At 37.7% G+C, this 17,847-nt stretch overlaps 5 protein-coding genes across 7 annotated transcripts; 2 read left to right on the top strand and 3 right to left on the bottom strand.

The window, feature by feature from the left end:
- Positions 1–885: 885 nt before the first annotated feature.
- LOC9302646 (probable E3 ubiquitin-protein ligase ARI13) lies at positions 886–2,883 on the bottom strand. 2 transcript variants are annotated; one of them, XM_021014090.1, is made up of 3 exons: positions 2,720–2,883; positions 1,724–2,638; positions 886–1,633 (listed from the first exon to the last, which is right to left on the bottom strand). In XM_021014090.1, exons 2-3 carry the CDS (start codon positions 2,623–2,625, stop codon positions 952–954), a joined length of 1,584 nt encoding a protein of 527 aa, XP_020869749.1. In that variant the 5' UTR covers positions 2,626–2,638; positions 2,720–2,883; the 3' UTR covers positions 886–951. The 2 variants fall into 2 exon arrangements, with proteins under 2 accessions (XP_020869749.1, XP_020869743.1); XM_021014084.1 differs by having other exon boundaries at positions 1,724–2,632; positions 2,720–2,882.
- Positions 2,884–4,303: 1,420 nt separating this feature from the next.
- LOC9302647 (probable E3 ubiquitin-protein ligase ARI15) lies at positions 4,304–6,375 on the bottom strand. The gene is made up of 3 exons (XM_021014100.1): positions 6,265–6,375; positions 5,318–6,168; positions 4,304–5,212 (listed from the first exon to the last, which is right to left on the bottom strand). The coding sequence occupies exons 2-3, from the start codon at positions 6,160–6,162 to the stop codon at positions 4,498–4,500; spliced, it is 1,560 nt and encodes a 519-aa protein (XP_020869759.1). The 5' UTR covers positions 6,163–6,168; positions 6,265–6,375; the 3' UTR covers positions 4,304–4,497.
- A 1,085-nt stretch (positions 6,376–7,460) lies between these two features.
- LOC9302648 (diacylglycerol kinase 2) lies at positions 7,461–11,767 on the top strand. Its single transcript, XM_021014046.1, has 8 exons — positions 7,461–7,716; positions 8,189–9,375; positions 9,576–9,951; positions 10,025–10,101; positions 10,204–10,323; positions 10,647–10,811; positions 10,955–11,092; positions 11,203–11,767. Exons 2-8 carry the CDS (start codon positions 8,263–8,265, stop codon positions 11,350–11,352), a joined length of 2,139 nt encoding a protein of 712 aa, XP_020869705.1. The 5' UTR covers positions 7,461–7,716; positions 8,189–8,262; the 3' UTR covers positions 11,353–11,767.
- Positions 11,768–12,634: 867 nt separating this feature from the next.
- On the top strand, positions 12,635–15,360 carry LOC9300941. Of its 2 annotated transcripts, none has more exons than XM_021014172.1 (4): positions 12,635–12,869; positions 13,741–14,877; positions 14,956–15,030; positions 15,115–15,360. In XM_021014172.1, exons 2-4 carry the CDS (start codon positions 13,966–13,968, stop codon positions 15,232–15,234), a joined length of 1,107 nt encoding a protein of 368 aa, XP_020869831.1. In that variant the 5' UTR covers positions 12,635–12,869; positions 13,741–13,965; the 3' UTR covers positions 15,235–15,360. The 2 variants fall into 2 exon arrangements, with proteins under 2 accessions (XP_020869831.1, XP_020869838.1); XM_021014179.1 differs by lacking the exon at positions 12,635–12,869 and adding an exon at positions 12,876–13,622.
- Positions 15,330–17,057, bottom strand: LOC9300942 (NAC domain-containing protein 102). Its single transcript, XM_002866530.2, has 3 exons — positions 16,525–17,057; positions 16,157–16,440; positions 15,330–16,064 (listed from the first exon to the last, which is right to left on the bottom strand). The coding sequence occupies exons 1-3, from the start codon at positions 16,682–16,684 to the stop codon at positions 15,699–15,701; spliced, it is 810 nt and encodes a 269-aa protein (XP_002866576.1). The 5' UTR covers positions 16,685–17,057; the 3' UTR covers positions 15,330–15,698.
- Between the last annotated feature and the right edge of the window lie 790 nt (positions 17,058–17,847).

Below are 17,847 nucleotides of genomic sequence, written 5' to 3' on the forward strand. Positions count from 1 at the left end.
TTTCTTTATAATCAATATTAAAAAAAAAAACAAATTACAAGTAGAAAAGCAATTATTAAGTTTAGAAAAAAACAAAAATATTTTCGATTAAGTAAAAATATTAGAAATGAACTTTACCAAAAAAATAATACAAATATAAGAAAAAAGAACAATAGTAGAGTCAAATTTCATTAAAACTGTTAAATATAATATTTTAAGGACTCGGGCCATTCCGAAAAGCCCTTGATTCTTTTCTAATATCTTCGTTTAATTGAGAAATTTGTTTAAAGATTTTTTTTAATAGAGTTGAAAACCCTAAACCTAGCTTTCTAATTGTGCCTTACTATAAGTCTTATGATTTTATATTTTATTTGGTGCGAGATTAAACAATTTATTGGGATTATTTATTTGATTTTCAACTTAAAAAAAAAAACTGAATTGGCTTAGTGGTTGTTTCATAAATATATTCTAATTTTTTCAAGAGATATTACAAATTATTTGTTTTTTTTTCTCGAAAAAAAAGCCCTAAAAGGTCCGGAAAAGCACTGTAGCCAGACCAGACTTCAAAATATAGATTTAGAATTTTTACGGGACAGACCGGACCGGACCAGGCTAACCCGATTGACATATATGTTTCGGCTATTCATGATATATATATATGCTTTCTAAGTGCAAAAATTGTCTATATATATATATATTTTTTTTTTTGAGCAACGAATTGTCTAAGAGAAATTTTCATAGAGTTACGTACGCAGCGGAATGATATAATGCCTAGAATGTTCAGTAACTTGTAACCACTTAAGTTTTTTTCCAAAGATATGACTGATTACAAACTAGATGAAGTAAAAAAAAATTTAAGACGAATTCCTAAACGATGTACCTTTGAATTATAAGAATATCTGAAAAACACCACCAAATCTAAAATCTAAAATCCACCATAACAATTAAAATTCTCAATCCATAAGACCTTCCTTAGTTAAGAGATAACCCACTTAGCTCCACACGAGCTGCAATATCATCACTGCACATCGTACACTCCTTATGGAACCAAGTGTTTCCAAATGTGCAGCGATCACAGAGCCAAAAAAGACCACCATAGTCGGTGTAGGACTTCACCTTCACGTCGTCCAAACCTTCTCGTAAAGTCTTGATGAAATGATAAAAGTAGTTCCCAATGTTGATAGTCTCAATCGTTACCTTATGCTTGACGCAACAAAAGTTTTCAGAAGTAGCTGACGAGGCTCTTTCTATCTCCTCATTTAGAGTCTTTGAGTAACCCTCCACAAGTGAGGTCGCGTTTGCTTGCAGGAATCGCAGGTATTCCCTCTTCGACATCTCATACTCTGTGTGGAAGTAGTCGTACACGCAGCTCCATTTAAGAACTTGTCTGCATTGAACAATCAGCATCAATCCTTTTCTTATAATTGTCATGTCTTTCTCGCTCAAGTAACCTGGATTCTCCATGTTGGATTCCTCGAAAGCTTGTAGATCGGATATAGCTTGCTTCATTGAAACTTTACTCGCCTTCCAGTGTTCCATGCACGAATTCTCCACTTCTGCTCTTCTCTCGAGTACATTACTGCAGAGTTTATACCATCCTGATTCCGTTTTGTGGTCTTCCTCTGACTGCATACACTTCCAGCAGAAACGACCGCTAGATCAAGAAAACACAAATTAGTATGATCAATAATACTTAAAATAGAGAAACCTAATTATTCAAGATTTGCAAAATAGGGTTTTTTACCCGCAGGCACAAGTCAAGAACCGGAGGTATTGTTTAGTACCCAGGTCCACACGACGAAAACAATGAGGGCAAGTGTTCGTGGTGGCTTTGATCAACGGGAGAGAGCAAGTCTTTTGGCGGGTGGTTTTGATCGAGGAGAGGCTCAATGGTTTTTTACCTGATACCTTCGATAAGCTCTTTAGGTCTCTAAACAACCAATCAGACGCATTGTTGCAGGTCACTGGTTTGTGTGACTCAAGCATGCATCTCCAGCAGAAGATATGACCACAGAGACACACCACGTTTAAGCTATAGTCTTCCTCATCACCATCATGATTCTTCTGATGAAACTCAATGACGTAATTGCAATCACGTGCAGGACACTCTTTGATCTCTAATACCTCAAGGTAAGACCTCAGAACATACTCCACGTACATCTCTTGATCACGTACGGTTAGCTTCTGAATCGTGTCCGGTCCAACCGCAGCTTGACAAGCTGGATGAGGACAAGAAATTCTAGTTTGGTTTTTCTCCACCAAGTAGAAATTCTTTCCAAGATACTTTCTCCAACAAGATTTGCAGAACATGTGAGAACAATAGGGCGTGGAGATTAAGTAATCATCATCATCAAGATAATACTCATCGCAAGTCTTAAAGCAAATCCCACAAGAGATATTAGATAATTCTTGATTCGGATTAGCTACAACTGGTTTCAAACCGGACTCCGATAAGACTTTCTCCTTGTTTTCAACCAAACAATCAGAAACTCGATGAGAGTCCCATCGGAGAAACATGAGGAGTACGGTCGCATCGGATTTTGATAACGAGAATATCTCAGAGATTTCAGCGATCTGTTTCTCCATCTTTTCTCTAAGTTCATCTCTCGTTAGAACAGAGTATGGTCCCTCTCGATCGTTCTCCATTGTGTACCTAAAATTGACGAAAATCAGAAAAACAAATCAATGAATTATAACAAAGAGAGATGAATAAACTATAAGGAATAGGGTTAAGGCTTACCGGTAGCTTGTGCCTCAATCAACAAAAAGAATCGAAGGTGAGAGTTATCGGTCTTCGTGTTTTCTTGATCGTCGTCTCTAGATGATTTCTGTTTCAACTATTTAGGGTCTATTTAGGGTTTTACTTTTTTCACTCTCCTATGGAAACATCGAGTTTTATAAGTAACAAAAATATCTGTTTCTGCTAAATCGTCTAATAAGTTTTTAATTACGAAATTTGGCCCATTGGACCTTAATCTAAGCTAAACAATCGTCTGATAAGTTTTTTAATTAAAGTTACCGACAAAAAAAAAAGATTTTTTAATTAAGAAATTTGGCCCATTGGCACTTCTGGTTTGTCTTTTTTGGGCCCAATTCGGTTTAAATGGACTATGGTTATTCAAGTACTGTATGTATCTTTAGGGGCTTCAGTTCTTGAGAACAGAACTATTCGAGTGAGAGATGGAAAAAGGGACAACAACAAGACCACATCTTTTCTTATGGAGTCTGAGAACTGAAAACATAAGGATCATAAATGTAGAAGAAACGTTTCTTATCACAAAACATCTCGTTCCTATAGATGTTGTGTAAACTGTGAAAATACGAGGAAGGCAAAAAAATGGAATTCCACATCAAGAAGTGTAACTTATCACACTACAGCCTTCTCTTATCATATTTTTGAACTTATGATAACCACTTCAGCTGTAACTCGTTCCACAATACGTTTTCTTGTATTTGAAATCTACCAAACTTGGCACTTGCATTACTTTGTCTTTAGACTCTAGGACAAACTGAAACTTCAGCCTTGAGATGAACCCGATACTATGCTTAATGCATAACACTTACACCTTCTTCAAGTATATCAACTTAAGACATTCCCTGCAATTTCATACATATGTCTCCTTCAGTTTCTCCTTCAGAGAATCCACTGATTATTTGAATAAACTCTTCATGTCTGTGTTCTATCTGAACTATCAGAACCAGCAACTTGATCTTTAGGTGAGATTTTTCATCAACAACTTGATCTGTCTCTGCATCACTTTCTGTCTCAGTTTTACATTCCTCAAATCAGTTATTAATTTTGTTGTTTGCTTGAGGTTTAAGCATAAGTCTTGAGCCTTAAATCAGCACAAAGAGCAAGTTCTTTTTCTCTCTATAAACAATTGATTTTGATTCTTTAAAGGGCTGAGTCTGGGGAATTGATTGAGGAACCTAATCCATGATATGAAGAGGGAAATGAAATCCCTGTTAAACCAAACGTTTACATGGTTTTGATTGATCAAGAGTGTGGATTAAAAGGCCAAGGGGATCTAATTTCGACAATTGATCAAAATTTTTACAAAGAGCCTGTAAATAAAAAGGTTAGAGAGATTCTGATGACTATAATGAAGATGTGAAACACACAATTTATAAGTCTCAGTTGACAAGAAATTTGGGATCTCCATCAGCAGATATGAGGATGTGAGCTCACTGGTCATGTAATGGCACGGCGCTTCTTCTTCTATTTTTGTCCATTTCGGTTTATACAAGTATCTTCAGGGATTTCAGTTCTTGAGAACAAAACTAGTAGAGTTGAGGGATGAAAAAAGACAACAACAGGACCAAAGGTTGAAGAAACGTTGCTTTCACAAAGCATTGTAACTCTGAACTATCAAGAAAGAAAAAAAATTCAATTCGACATTAAAATTTGGTAGTCCAGTACAAACCCCCTAAAACTGCAGAAAGAAAGAAAAGAAAAAACAGAATCTTAAGAACTTAAATTGCAAGGTTCCTGTCTCCTAAAACCTTTTAGCTAAGAGATCAATCACTTAGCTCGTCCGTATTGGATGCAGTAGGATCACAGCACATCTTACAGGCCCTCTCGAACCAAGAGTTTCCATATGTGCAGCGATCGCACAACCAATAAGGACCACCATAGTTGTCGTACGACTTCGCCTTCACCTCGGCTAAACCTTCTCGTAAAGTCTTGATGAAATGATAAAAGTAGTTCCCAATGTTGGTTGTCTCACTCAATAGCTTACCGCGAGTAAGCTCTTTGGCTTCTGTTTCCTCCTTTATACCCTGTGAGAAACTGTGGACAAGGGCAGACGCGTTTTCTTGGAGGAATCGCAGGTACTCTCTCTTCGCCATATCATACTCTGTGTGGAGATAGTCGTACACACAGCTCCATTTGAGGAACTGTCTGCACTGAACAACGAGCATCAGTCCTTCTCTTAGTACTTTAACGTCTTGCTCCTTCAAGTCACTAGGTTTCTTGATTATGGATTCCTCGAAAGCTTCTAGCTCGGATTTAGCTTGCTCCAGTGAAACCTGACTCGCCTTCCAGAGATCCAAACACGAAATCTTCTCCGGTTCTGCTCTCCTCCAACGATTGAAACCAATATTGCTCCAAGGATTGGAACCAACATTGCTCCAACGACTGAAACCAACATTGCTCAAATCCTCCGGTGCAAAACAGGATCCATAGATTCCGTGAGCTTCCGGTGACTGAAAACACTTCCAACAGAAACGCCCACTAAATCAAGAAAAACACAAATTAGTGTGATCAATAATTAAAATAGAGAAGAAATCTAATAATCTGCGAATAGCAAAAACAGAGTTATTTTCATTAGAGTGAAACCTGCAGGCACATGTCAAGAACTGGTTCCATTGGTGTACATCATCAAGCTCCACAGGAATAAAGCAATGAGGGCAAGGCTTGGTATTGGTTTCAATCCAGGAGAGGGTCGATGGCTTGTCTACTTCTCCTATCAATTTCTTCAAGTCTCTAGACAACCAATCAGAAGCGTTGTTGCAGGTCACTGGTCTGTGTGACTCAAGCATGCATCTCCAACAGAAGATATGACCACAGAGACACACAATGTTTAAGCTATGCTCTTCATCTTCACTCGCCAGATGAAACTCAATGTTGTAATTGCAACCCGGAGCAGGACACTGTTTGATCTTCCATCCCAGACATCTCTCACGGTAAGATTTCAGAACATACTTCTCGTACATCTCTTGATCACGTACGGTGAGTTTCTCAATCGTGTCCGGTCCAACAGCAGCTCGACAAGATTGATCAGGACAAGAGATTGCAGTTTGGTTTTTCTCCACAGAGAAGAAATTCTTCTCAAGATACTCGCTCCAACAAGTGTTGCACAACTTGTGAGAACAACAAGCCGTGGAGATTAAACCATCACCATCACCAATCTTAGAGCAAATCCCACAAGATACATCAGATAAATCTTGATTCGAATCAATTACAACTGATTTCAAACCTGATTCAGTCATTAGTTTCTCCGCGTCTTCACCCAAACGCTCCAAAACCCGATTCGAGTCCCATCGGAGAAACATGAGAAGTACGGTCGCATCGGATTTTGATATCAAGAAGATTTCAGAGATTTCAGAGATCTCTTTTTTCATCTTTTCTTTAACTTCATCCATCGTTAGAACAGCGTACGGTCTCTCTACATCGTTCTCCATTGTTTGCTTTGAAATTTGACAAAAATCAGAGAGTAAAATCAATGAATTAACAAAGAAAAACGTATACACTTATAGGGATTCAGAAATAGGGTTAAAGCTTACTGATGATAGCTTCCGCTTTACGCAACAACAAACTTGACTCCGAAGGTAAAGAGGATATCGTCTCTAACTGTCGAGAGATTTCTTCTAGGGTTTTCCTTTTTTATGCACTCTCCTTTGTTTGGAGATATCGACTACTTTTCTACAAATTGTTTTTTTTTTTTCGTTTTTTATAAACAAATTTGGCCCATTGGACCTTAATCTTTCTACAAAATTGTGATTAATATTTAATAATTACAAAAGCCAATTATAGTCTACATTCCACACTTAACACCAAAAGAAAAAGAGAAAAATAAAAAAAAAGTCTACATTTTTTTAAAAAGCCTATAAAAGGTTTTTTTTTTTATTAACTCAACATTATGAGTTTTTATTAATTTATTATTTATGAATTTAATAACAAAAGTTGACAAAAAAAAATTAATAACAAAATTTTATACGTGGAAGCCCCCTTGGCCCATTGGTTGACTAAGGGTTGATTAATGCTTCTACACCAAAAGGTCTGGGGTTCGAGTCCCAGGTATTGCGATTTATTAACAAATTTGCAGATTAATGGAGGCAAGTGTGCAAGAGATCTCCAGCGATGTACAATTATAGCCGTTCGCCAGGATTCTACGCAGAGAAGGAAGTGTCGCCAGGTTGTGGATCATTGAAGGTATTCATCAAGATTACGAAGAAGGAAGTGTAGTCTGTCGTGAATCTAGTAAGGGTCGGAAGGAATTGTCAGTTGTAGAATCGTCTATATAACAGTTCTCATAATTTGTAATTAATAATAAATCTAGACGACAAAAAAAACAAAATTTTATACTAAATTTGGTTAAATTTGTTAAGTAGATTGAATTAAAAGCAAAAGACTAACCAAATCTAAAGTCATAAAAGAAAATATCCACCTCCATGATTCAATAAGCCACAGAGATCCATCAAAAATAGGAAACAAAACATAGACCTAAAATTTATTTTTTAAGTAATAATATTTGACTTTCAGATAATTTGATTATTATTGGTCAAAAAACTTAAAAATTTGATAATTGTTTTTGACTTGGTGAACACTAAAATCTAGTGCATGTGGTTACCAACTCACAAAACTAAAGTAATGCGATTGGTTCTTTTATCATGCAAGTGACGTCACAAGATTTGAGCGAGGGGTGTAATAGTAAATTGAAAAGAAGCCAGCGCCGACGAACCCGTGGCTCGCACGTCGTACGGCAAGAGAAGAGAGTCTATGCAGTGAGGAAAGGCGCGTTTGTTGCGTTTTAGCCCCCAAATCCCGCCTTTTGCTTTTCACCTTTCGTTATAAAAAGTGTTTCTCTCTCTCCTTCTCCTCTCTCGCTGGCTTCGAGGAGAAAAAGCAAAATTGGAGACATAATTTTACTGGTTCTCGGAGATTCTAGGGGTTTTTTTTTTTTTTATCCTCACCTTGCTGATCTCCGTCGTGAATTCGTCTCCGATTCTCACCTGGTACGGATTTTGAATTAACTCTTTCCTTAAAATTCGCGTCAGATCTGGAATTTTTTTTGTCTTGCTTTTTTTTTTCCGATCTCGATGACCTGTCTGTGTCGTGTTTTTCAATATTGTGCTTGATTTGTGTGTTGTTGTTTCGCCGAATTGCTTGATCTCGTTTAGTTTTGGTGTTTTTAGAGGAATTGTGGCTTAGACTGTTCAATGTGGAATTGATGTTTAGCTTTAGAAACAGAGTTATCTCCTAATTGTTCAGGATTTGGTAACAGAGTTATCTCCTAATTGTTCAGGATTTGCTTCAAAGGGAAGAAACTAGGTCACTAGCTTTGTGGAAGCCGAATTGTTGAGCCATTATTGAATCTCTGATTGTTCATGCTTTATAGAGTTATAGTCAATATCTTGCGTAATATAAGTTTATTAAGGTTTATCTCTTCTCACGGAGATTATTCTGTTTTTTGGTTATCTCTGGCAGGTATTTTGTGGCCTAAAGCTCATAAGTTTATGCTGGTGCAACAAGTTAAATAGGAATGACGTATTAGATTTGCAATGATGGATGTGGGGTTCTCTCTTATTCAGTGGTTGATCAGTTCTGGTGCTGACAGTCCGTTTATATTTGGATGGCTTGTTACTGGATCTGTTGGGCTTCTCGCTGTTATCTACACATTTCTTAGATGGCAGAAAAAAACTTCTTTAAACTGGGTTAAAGCTGCCGCTAGAGAGAAGAAGAAGGTTTGGAAAAGACTGAGAGTTCCACTTTCTCATCATCAATGGACGGATGATTATGGTTATGGCCCACAGCCATCCACTTGCTGTGTTTGTCTCTGCTCCCTTGTTCCAGGTCAAAATGTTTCTACTAAAGCAGCTCTGAGTATTCCCGTCCACCGGTGTGCTGTATGCGGTGTAGCAGCTCACTTTTATTGCTCAGGCTCTGCTGCAAAAGACTGCAAATGTGTTGCGCAGGCTGGATCTGACCATGTCCGACATCACTGGTCTGAGCGATGGGTTAACATGGATGATAGCGCTGACATGACTGCCTTTTGCTTCTACTGTGATGAACCGTGTGGTATTCCTTTCATTGAAGCTTCTCCAATGTGGCACTGCCTTTGGTGCCAGCGCCTCATACATGTAAAGTGCCACATGATTATGTCCAAGGAATCTGGTGACGCTTGCGATCTTGGCTCTCTCAGAAGAGTAATCCTCTCTCCAGTACATGTAAAACTCAATGAAGCAAATGGTGTGGATGGAGTACTGACTACTATTAAAAACGAGTTAGCATCTATACGAGGGCATGTGAGAAGAAAGCGTCATAGGGGAAAAAATGGGAATGGCCAGTCACTAAATGGTAAGCTGTTGGAGGATTCAGCCAGCAATCCAGTAAAAACCGTAGTAAATGGGCTTGTAGTGAAAAAGATACGCAGAGATAGGAGCATAGATTGCTTACAGAAAGTCTCGGACATGCCTAATGCAAACGGATTGCAAAATGGTATAAGCGGCCACAAACGAAATAAAAGTGCCGCTTTTAAGTTTATGAAGAAGTTTTCCTTGGTTGATTTGCCCCCAGATGCAAGACCGCTTTTGGTCTTTATCAATGCCAAAAGCGGAGGGCAACTCGGTCCTTTTCTTCACAGGAGACTTAACATGCTGTTGAATCCAGTACAGGTAGGAAATGAGCTTCAGTTTTTCAGAAATCCACTATGGATATTTTACAAAGTATTTCAGTAGCAAGTAATGGCTTGAAATATGAAATTCATACTGTCTTCCAAAGTTTATCTTCTTTTGTAGTTAATGACGTTTAGAAGTTTGTCTGCTTTTAAACATATTGAATCTTAAATCACTGTAATTGCTTTGGTGAATTACAGGTCTTTGAACTTGGCTCTTGTCAAGGGCCAGACGCTGGTTTAGACCTATGTAGCAAAGTGAAGTATTTTAGAGTTTTGGTATGTGGGGGAGATGGAACAGTTGCATGGGTGCTTGATGCCATTGAGAAGCGCAATTTTGAATCCCCTCCACCTGTCGCTATTCTTCCTTTAGGCACAGGAAATGATTTATCTAGAGTTTTGCAGTGGGGAAGAGGTATTTCAGTAGTTGATGGACAAGGAAGTCTAAGAACGTTTTTGCAAGACATTGATCGTGCTGCAGTTACAATGTTGGATCGATGGAGTGTTAAAATTGTAGAAGAGAGTACAGAAAAGTTTCCAGCAAGAGAAGGCCACAAGTTTATGATGAATTACTTAGGTACATTAATTAAGCATATACGATTTGGTCCCTCTCATTGATCATGAACAATAGCTGACATTTCCTTGTTTAGGTATTGGCTGCGACGCCAAAGTTGCATATGAATTTCATATGATGCGGCAAGAAAATCCTGAAAAGTTTTGTAGTCAGGTACTGCTGTTGTGTTTTCTTACCTGGAACATATATGATGATATATAGAGAACCATAATGTGAATAAAGCTTTGTGTCATTGTTTTCTTATCTTGTATGCAGTTTGTAAATAAATTACGATATGCTAAAGAAGGTGCGAGGGATATAATGGATCGAGCATGTGCCGATTTACCATGGCAAGTTTGGCTTGAAGTTGATGGAAAAGACATTGAAATTCCCAAGGTATCTTATTCAAATGAAACTAGTCTTGCAGGATTTTTCCGGGTTACTTTTCTCAATGCTGTGCCTTTTTATTCTTTGCTAATATGGAAACCCCAACCACTACTCACTAAACATATATTTAGGTAAAAACTGAGCATGAAAGATAACGCATAATTGCTTGATAAAAAGTAAAAACCATGGCTGACAACGACATTTTTGTTTCCTATCTGGAGAACACTTTGATTTTCTGGAAACTGAGAAAGAGGTTGATAATACCAAAAAAAAGGCTAAATTTTTTGTTGTTGCCTCTAGAAATTGATGTCCCCAATTTGTTTTCCTCTCAGGATTCAGAGGGTCTAATAGTACTTAATATTGGAAGCTATATGGGTGGAGTAGATCTTTGGCAAAATGATTATGAACACGATGATAATTTTAGCATTCAGTGTATGCACGACAAGACACTAGAAGTGGTATGTGTCCGTGGAGCGTGGCACCTTGGCAAACTACAGGTCTAGTCTCATTTCGAATTGCTCCTTACTCTTGTTTCTGATAATTTGTATACAGTCGTCCTCAAACCTGTAGATATTTTAGCAGTAGTTACTTTTCAATATGAGGCTAAAATATCATTTTAACATGTGATTCTCCCCTCCAGGTCGGTCTTTCTCAGGCTAGGAGGCTAGCACAGGGGAAGGTCATAAGGATACATGTTTCTAGTCCTTTCCCTGTTCAAATAGATGGAGAACCGTTTATTCAGCAACCTGGCTGCTTGGAGATAACTCACCACGGGCAGGTATATCATTTCGTATCAGCTCTACCTTGTATTGGAAGTAGAGCTGAAGAAACTCACTATGCCATAATTGATGATGATCTAACTATCTAAGGGTTGGTTTATGTGTGCAGGTGTTTATGCTAAGAAGAGCATCAGATGAACCACGAGGGCATGCCGCAGCCATAATGAATGAGGTGTTACTCGATGCGGAATGCAAAGGAGTCATAAATGCATCTCAAAAGAAAGTACTTCTACAGCAAATGGCTCTCCATCTCTCATAGAAAAAACAAAAACAGATCATCCTCTCACCAAATTTTGCTAACAAGAAGAGTTAACTTACAATCTTGTCTTACCCACTAGAAAGCCAGCCCGGGTACGAGATTTTTTTTGTCTATTTACCCTTATTTTTTGTTTTTTTTTTTTTCCCTTTGGTGTTTGTGAAGAGTGTCATATGTATAGATAGTGTGCCAATACGAAAGCCACTGAGATTGGCGTCAAAAAGTGTCAAGTAGAGAAAGTTTGAATATATACATCATACAGTGATCAGTTTTAGGGTAATACAAAGGCCATGAAAAAAAAAGAACACAAAGGCTTTATTACCCATGAGTTTTTTGTTTATTTACGCTCCATGTGTCACATAAGATTCAAGTACGTGTATTTCCAGACCCACCGCCTAAAATGCAGACCCTTCTTTGACTTGCTGAGAAACTACGATTTCTCATTACATTGTCTTCTAAAATAACATGATGTTATATTTGTGGAATCATTTTATACCAAACACGGAATATTTTGTTCTAGGGAATCAATGATATTTTGGCAAATAACTAGTTGCTAAAATTTAACTATCATTTAATTACCTTACTAATTTTGTTATTTCCTTAAATATTGGGATTATCCAGAGCAATTAGACTTTTGTATCATTAACATAATTCTTTAGGTAAGCCAGTCATCCATTTATCTTACTGCTATAAAAGCCTATAACACAAATACGTTTATCGTAGGATCTCATGCATTAAAGTGGTAGTTTATCATACTTTTGAAGTGGATAAATAAAACAGCTCCTCTCCATCCATTATGCGACATCCAGAAAAAATATCTACAGAAAGAAACAGAATAATTTCAAATTTTCAGAGCAAAAAATTAGAGCCAAAAAGAGACATATCATTTGATTTTAGGGATATTATCCGAATGGTTATTTATTATTGATTTACACAATAAAAATGAATAATGCTTGGATCTAGTTTAATAAAAAATAAATCTAATTTCTAATTCTGCTAGATTATATTGGACTCTTTAGTTAATAAAATGATAATTATAATATGAAAGGATATAAATTTGAATACGACAATTAAATTACTTATTTCAACAATTTGAAAAAGAAAAAAACGGTTATATCTTCTACATGAAGTCAAGATTTTTTCCCCCAAAATCAACTAAATCATAAATTCAAAAAATAATATTTCAATGCAAAATTTATATATCATTTATTACTTATCATTATCTTTTTCCTTTGGTTTATATTGTGAAATCTGGACAGTTTTTTATTTTCCTTCTTTAACAAAAAACGTTATATAGTGAAAAAAAGAAGAAAATAAAAAGAATCTAAAACCACTCAGCTCTCCGCACCATGTGAAAGGTTGGTGTAGTGGCAAGAACTCTTTCGAATCTGAACGCCTTAGCTCAGAGATACGAGCATTTTGCCAGAAATCTCCCATTTACCTAATCCCCACAATTCCAGGAACCCAGAAATGATGGTTTTCGAAAGGCTCTAGCTTTCTCAAATCGAGATTCTGCTGAGGTTTGCTTACTCTAAACCCTATAGATTCATTTCCCTTTGTTCTTGTATTTCTTAAAATTCGTTTGCTTTTTTCCCAAATCCATTAACCCATAATGTTCAAATCTGCTCAGATTCGCACATGCTTGATCTCTCATTATCTGCAGATCGTTTAAATCTTGATCTCGTCATTTTTGTCTCTGTTTTAGTCGGTGACCCATGAGTTCATGAGAGAACGAAATTGTTGATCTTGTCGTTTTGATGAGCTCTTGTGGTGGGAATTTGGTGGGAGAGCTTTAAAAAATTGAATTAATAGTTGCTTAATTTTGCTCGTGTTAAAAAATTAAGAGTAATGGCTGCTTTAATCTGCTTCTGTAGAGTGATGGCTGCTTAAATCTGCTTCTGGTTTAAAAAAATTGGTGTAATGGCTGCTTTCATCTGCTTATATATGTATATTTTATACACTTGTTAGTGGTTTCTTGTGTTTGGATTTGGTGAAAATCTTTCCTGGCTCAGTTACAACCTGAATCAGAATCATCTTATTGCTTTCAGACATCATTTTGTCATGTCTTTTGTTCACTTTCCTTTGTTTTCATTGATCTCAGCATGTTTTTGACTCTTCTGACATCTGAAAGGTTGAGTGGGATCTATGATCATATTGATTATATATGATACATTCTTTTCACATTCATACTACTATAAGCTTTTATAACTGGATCATAGAATCCAGATTTAGCTGCTTCATCGTCATTAGTTTGTGTATTCTCCCTTTTACATGTAAGCTTTTAGGTTCCGCTAATATATATATTGTTTGTTACTTAAAAGTGATATGTTACCGTAAGCTTTCATGTTGAGAATCTTGTGTTTATGACATCTTTAAATGTTTTCGCTGCAGGAGCTCGTTGAAAGAATGCAAAATAGACCATCTCTCTCTTGTCCTTTGTCTTACAGATCGTTTCTCTTTCAACGTGATATTAGAAGACAATACTAGATGCAGTGAGGTCCTTTGTATTATTGGACCTTGAGTTGTCTTGTCTAAGTGGGATAACCTTTTTAATATCAATAAGTTCAACAGATAGTGAACTTTTTTTTGTCTCGTGAGTTTTCTTTTTCGGGCTTGATGGGTAAAGAGAATCAGTTGGAGACAACAAATTGTGGAGTCAATGATCACGATTGTCCACCCGTCAAGAACGAAGAACTAGCAGCTGAGGCGCGTTATAGTACAGACAGTGACTCGGGTTTGCCAACCTGTCGTGTATGCCATTCTGCAGAATCTGACAGACGAGGAGATACTGCCTTGGGGTTTTTGGGGATTACTCCTCCGGTTCCAGAAGCTCGTAAAAGCAATGCAGACGAAAACGCTGATGATGTCAGCAAAGCTACAGAGTCTGAGCTGAAGAATTCTGTCGTCAAAAGCAATGGAAGGGAATCTGGCTTCTTCGAAATAACAAGTCCTGATGCGGAAGTTTTCATTTGCACAAATGATATAGAAATGGGAATCCAGCAGCATCAGGATGCTTTGCTTGAGCTTGGATGTTCTTGCAAAAACGAGCTTGCTTTGGTACACTACGCTTGCGCACTCAAGTGGTTTCTCAACCATGGATCCACCGTGTGTGAAATCTGTGGACATCCTGCAGAAAATATAAAGACTGCTGATTTCAACAAAGTGGTCACTGCCTTGAGAGATTACACAGCACTAAGAGAAAGAACCGCTGATGGAGGAGATCCAATCCCTGTATTAGCGGTGAGTACAGATTCAACCATAGATTCAGATGAAGTTGCTGCCATTCGAAGGCAACGACTTAGTGAGATATCGTCATGGTTTGGTCCCCATTCCCTGAACAACAACAACAATAGTTCTGTTGCGGCTTCTCAGGCTATTCCTGACCAACCTTTAGGTGTTGTGAACTTTGACATCTTACCTATGGAAAGCCGTGCAACTAAATGGGCTGTGGAAGGTACTGGGATTCTACTTGCTACCGGTTTACTCACTGTTACTTTGGTGTGGCTCATTGCTCCTCGTGTTGGAAAGGTATGCCAAAGATTAAGCCTCTCTGACTGGTAGATCGATTGCGTTTATTTGGTTGACGGTTGTTTTAAATTCGTGCAGAAAACTGCTAGGAGCGGACTTCACATCCTTCTTGGTGGTCTCTGTGCTTTAACAATAGTCATCTTCTTCAGATTTGTAAGTAAATCTCTTAAGTAATAATCTTCATTCTAATGGTTCCTACTTTTTTTGACTAATCAAACACACAAAACTTGAAAACAGGTTGTGCTCACTAGAATCAGGTATGGTCCTGCACGCTACTGGGCAATCTTATTCATCTTCTGGTTTCTTGTGTTTGGTATTTGGGCTTCTCGTTCTAATGCTTCGCACAATAACCCTTGAATTCACCATCTCCTCTCTCTCTCTCTCACTCGTGTCTCTATCTATCTGAGTCTGTATTCTTCTCATGGAGAAAAATGTACATTGCTTCATTAAAGAAAAATAAGCTCATGCTTCATTGAATATGATGATATATATATATATATATGATTCATAATGGTTGGTCACAATTGCTTTTACAGTTCCTCTGTATCTACTTTGTGATGTCTTTAAGACATTTAATCAAATCATTACAAAACAAAACCAAAAATCGAAACTTGCTGACTGAGTGCGATTCACCAGTGGAAGAATTCCCCCAATTACCCAGAATCCGTTAAGTTGGTCAGTCACTGAAATCCAAATGTGGAAATCTCAAATAACCCGATTCTGTAATCTTATGACCCGGCGTGGTCTCCGGGTCAGGATCCGACACGATGCGGTGGTCGAATACTCTCTGAATCAGCTTCAACTTTTTATCCGATTTTGTTTTACCCTTGAGGAGCAAAATTCCAATTCAAGAACGGTTTCTGCTCCAACGGGTCCTGAAACGAATCGACGAACTCGGAGGACTGGTACGCGAACTGAGGGACAAAGGCGTCATTTTGCAACAAATCAATGGAACTAAACATGGACGTGTCATTAAACGCCTCTAACGCGTCTTCCAGATTAATCCATTTGGGCTCACTCTCAACCTCCCAGTTATCGGAACACGTGACGTCCGGTGAAATCACGTGACTTGAGCATCTCGAGTCCGACGTACTTATCTTCGCCGTCGGTTTCTCATCCGCCGCCGGATAATACTTCTCCATTGTTCCTTTCTTATTGTAAATCCGACACAAAACCCAATCATCAAGCTGCAAAATTTCAACCAAAAAAAAAAAAACTTAGTCGTCATCATCATCACAAAAATCGAAAAATTCAGATATTAAAAAAACATAAAGCTTACTCGCAAATTGTTCTTCTTGTTGGTGGTAGAAGCAGATCGATCGACATTAGCGAGACGATACTCGTGCATAATCCAATTCGTTTTAACCCCTTTCGGAGCTTTTCCTGCGTAGAAGACCAGTGCTTTCTTAATCCCTAATGTCTTCGGTTTTCCGATCGGTTTATCTGCTCCAGTCGCTTTCCAATAACCGCTTCCAGCTGCCCGGTTTGGTCTCGAACCGTTTGGATATTTCCGGTCTCTATGTGAGAAGAAGTACCATTCTTTCTCTCCGTACAACGCCATTTCTGCAAACAAAATCCCAGTTTTCTTCAAAATCAAAGTAAATTCACAAAACCATAAATCAATCTCGTCGTGGAGTGAAATTTTACCTGGAAGCTCCCATGGATTGAATTTATACAAATCAATCTCTGCGATAACCGGAACGTTAATCGGTTCCGACGCGCATCTCCGGCAAAGATAGAACTTAACAAGCTCTTCGTCCGTCGGATGAAATCGGAATCCCGCCGGCAAATTCAAATCCGCCTTCATTTTTGGAAAAGAACCTTGTGTTGTCTTGTGGATAAGATTCGATTTTGAGATTTTTTTAAAACCTTTGTGGTTTGTCTCAAAGATTGAAATCGAGGAGAAGAGAGCAAGTCCATGGAGCTTTTATAGAGAGAGTAGGTTCATGAATCACACGTGTGTAGTTTTCTTTCGGACACGTGTGACAAAAACCTACCTTTTTCTTTTTCAACGTTGACCGCGCAGCCAGCTGAGATTTACACGTGGCTTGAGTTAAATGGATGATCGACATACAGAGTATGTGATAATGTCATTGCTTCCGTCATCCGCACGAACCTTTTTGTGGCAGTAATCTGGTGCTTCTCGGTTTAGCAGCTTGTGCACGAGTTCTCTTGCCGATATTTAAGTTGTGACTTGTGAGTGGACTACGAAGAGTGTTGCTGTGAGCTTCTCCGCAGCAGATTTTCTTCTCTGTTCATGTAATTGCGTACGTCATTGAGACTGGATGACGTCATCTTAGTCACACGCCGGCTTATGTATACGTAAAGCTGAAAGATGCGATAATCGACCAGTTCCTTGGACCAATATTTTCCACATAAACGACAGTTACTATTTTAAAATAAATGACATATAGTTTGCTTTTTTCTAATATTTCATAGTTTGTTAAAGATTGAGGGATTAGAAAAAATGGGCTTTTTTTGAGAAGAAAAAGAATGTAAATTCAATGGAAGATATAAACAAATGTTTCCCAAAATCTTGTAACATACGAAAATATTCAGCATCACAATCTAAAATCTTCATGTGTGTTTCTTCATTTTTGCAAAAGATGCAGGTAGAAAGATATTTTCTTTTTTTTTGTTCAAAGTAGAAAGATATTTTCATGTGTAATAACCACACACAAAAAGAGATATTTTTGAACTAGAAAACTAGAAAAGAAAAGATAATGCGTAGCTAGATGTAAAAGCCCATATGGGGCTTAACTATAACTTAAAACCTATTTCAAGGCCCATATATCTTTACGTGAAGGCGGTGTTGGGTCCAAGTCTTGTCTTCCAAGTTCCAGTTTCAATGTCGTATACGCAAAACCTCAACACCTAGGTTTCAACTTTTACCCAAATTTTGCTTAGACAAGTGTGTGTGCAAAATTCAGAACTTTAATCGAATAAATTTTACGTCAATTTTTTTTTTTT

Source organism: Arabidopsis lyrata, assembly GCF_000004255.2.
Source record: "Arabidopsis lyrata subsp. lyrata unplaced genomic scaffold ARALYscaffold_8, whole genome shotgun sequence".
Classification (NCBI taxonomy): Eukaryota; Viridiplantae; Streptophyta; class Magnoliopsida; order Brassicales; family Brassicaceae; genus Arabidopsis; species Arabidopsis lyrata.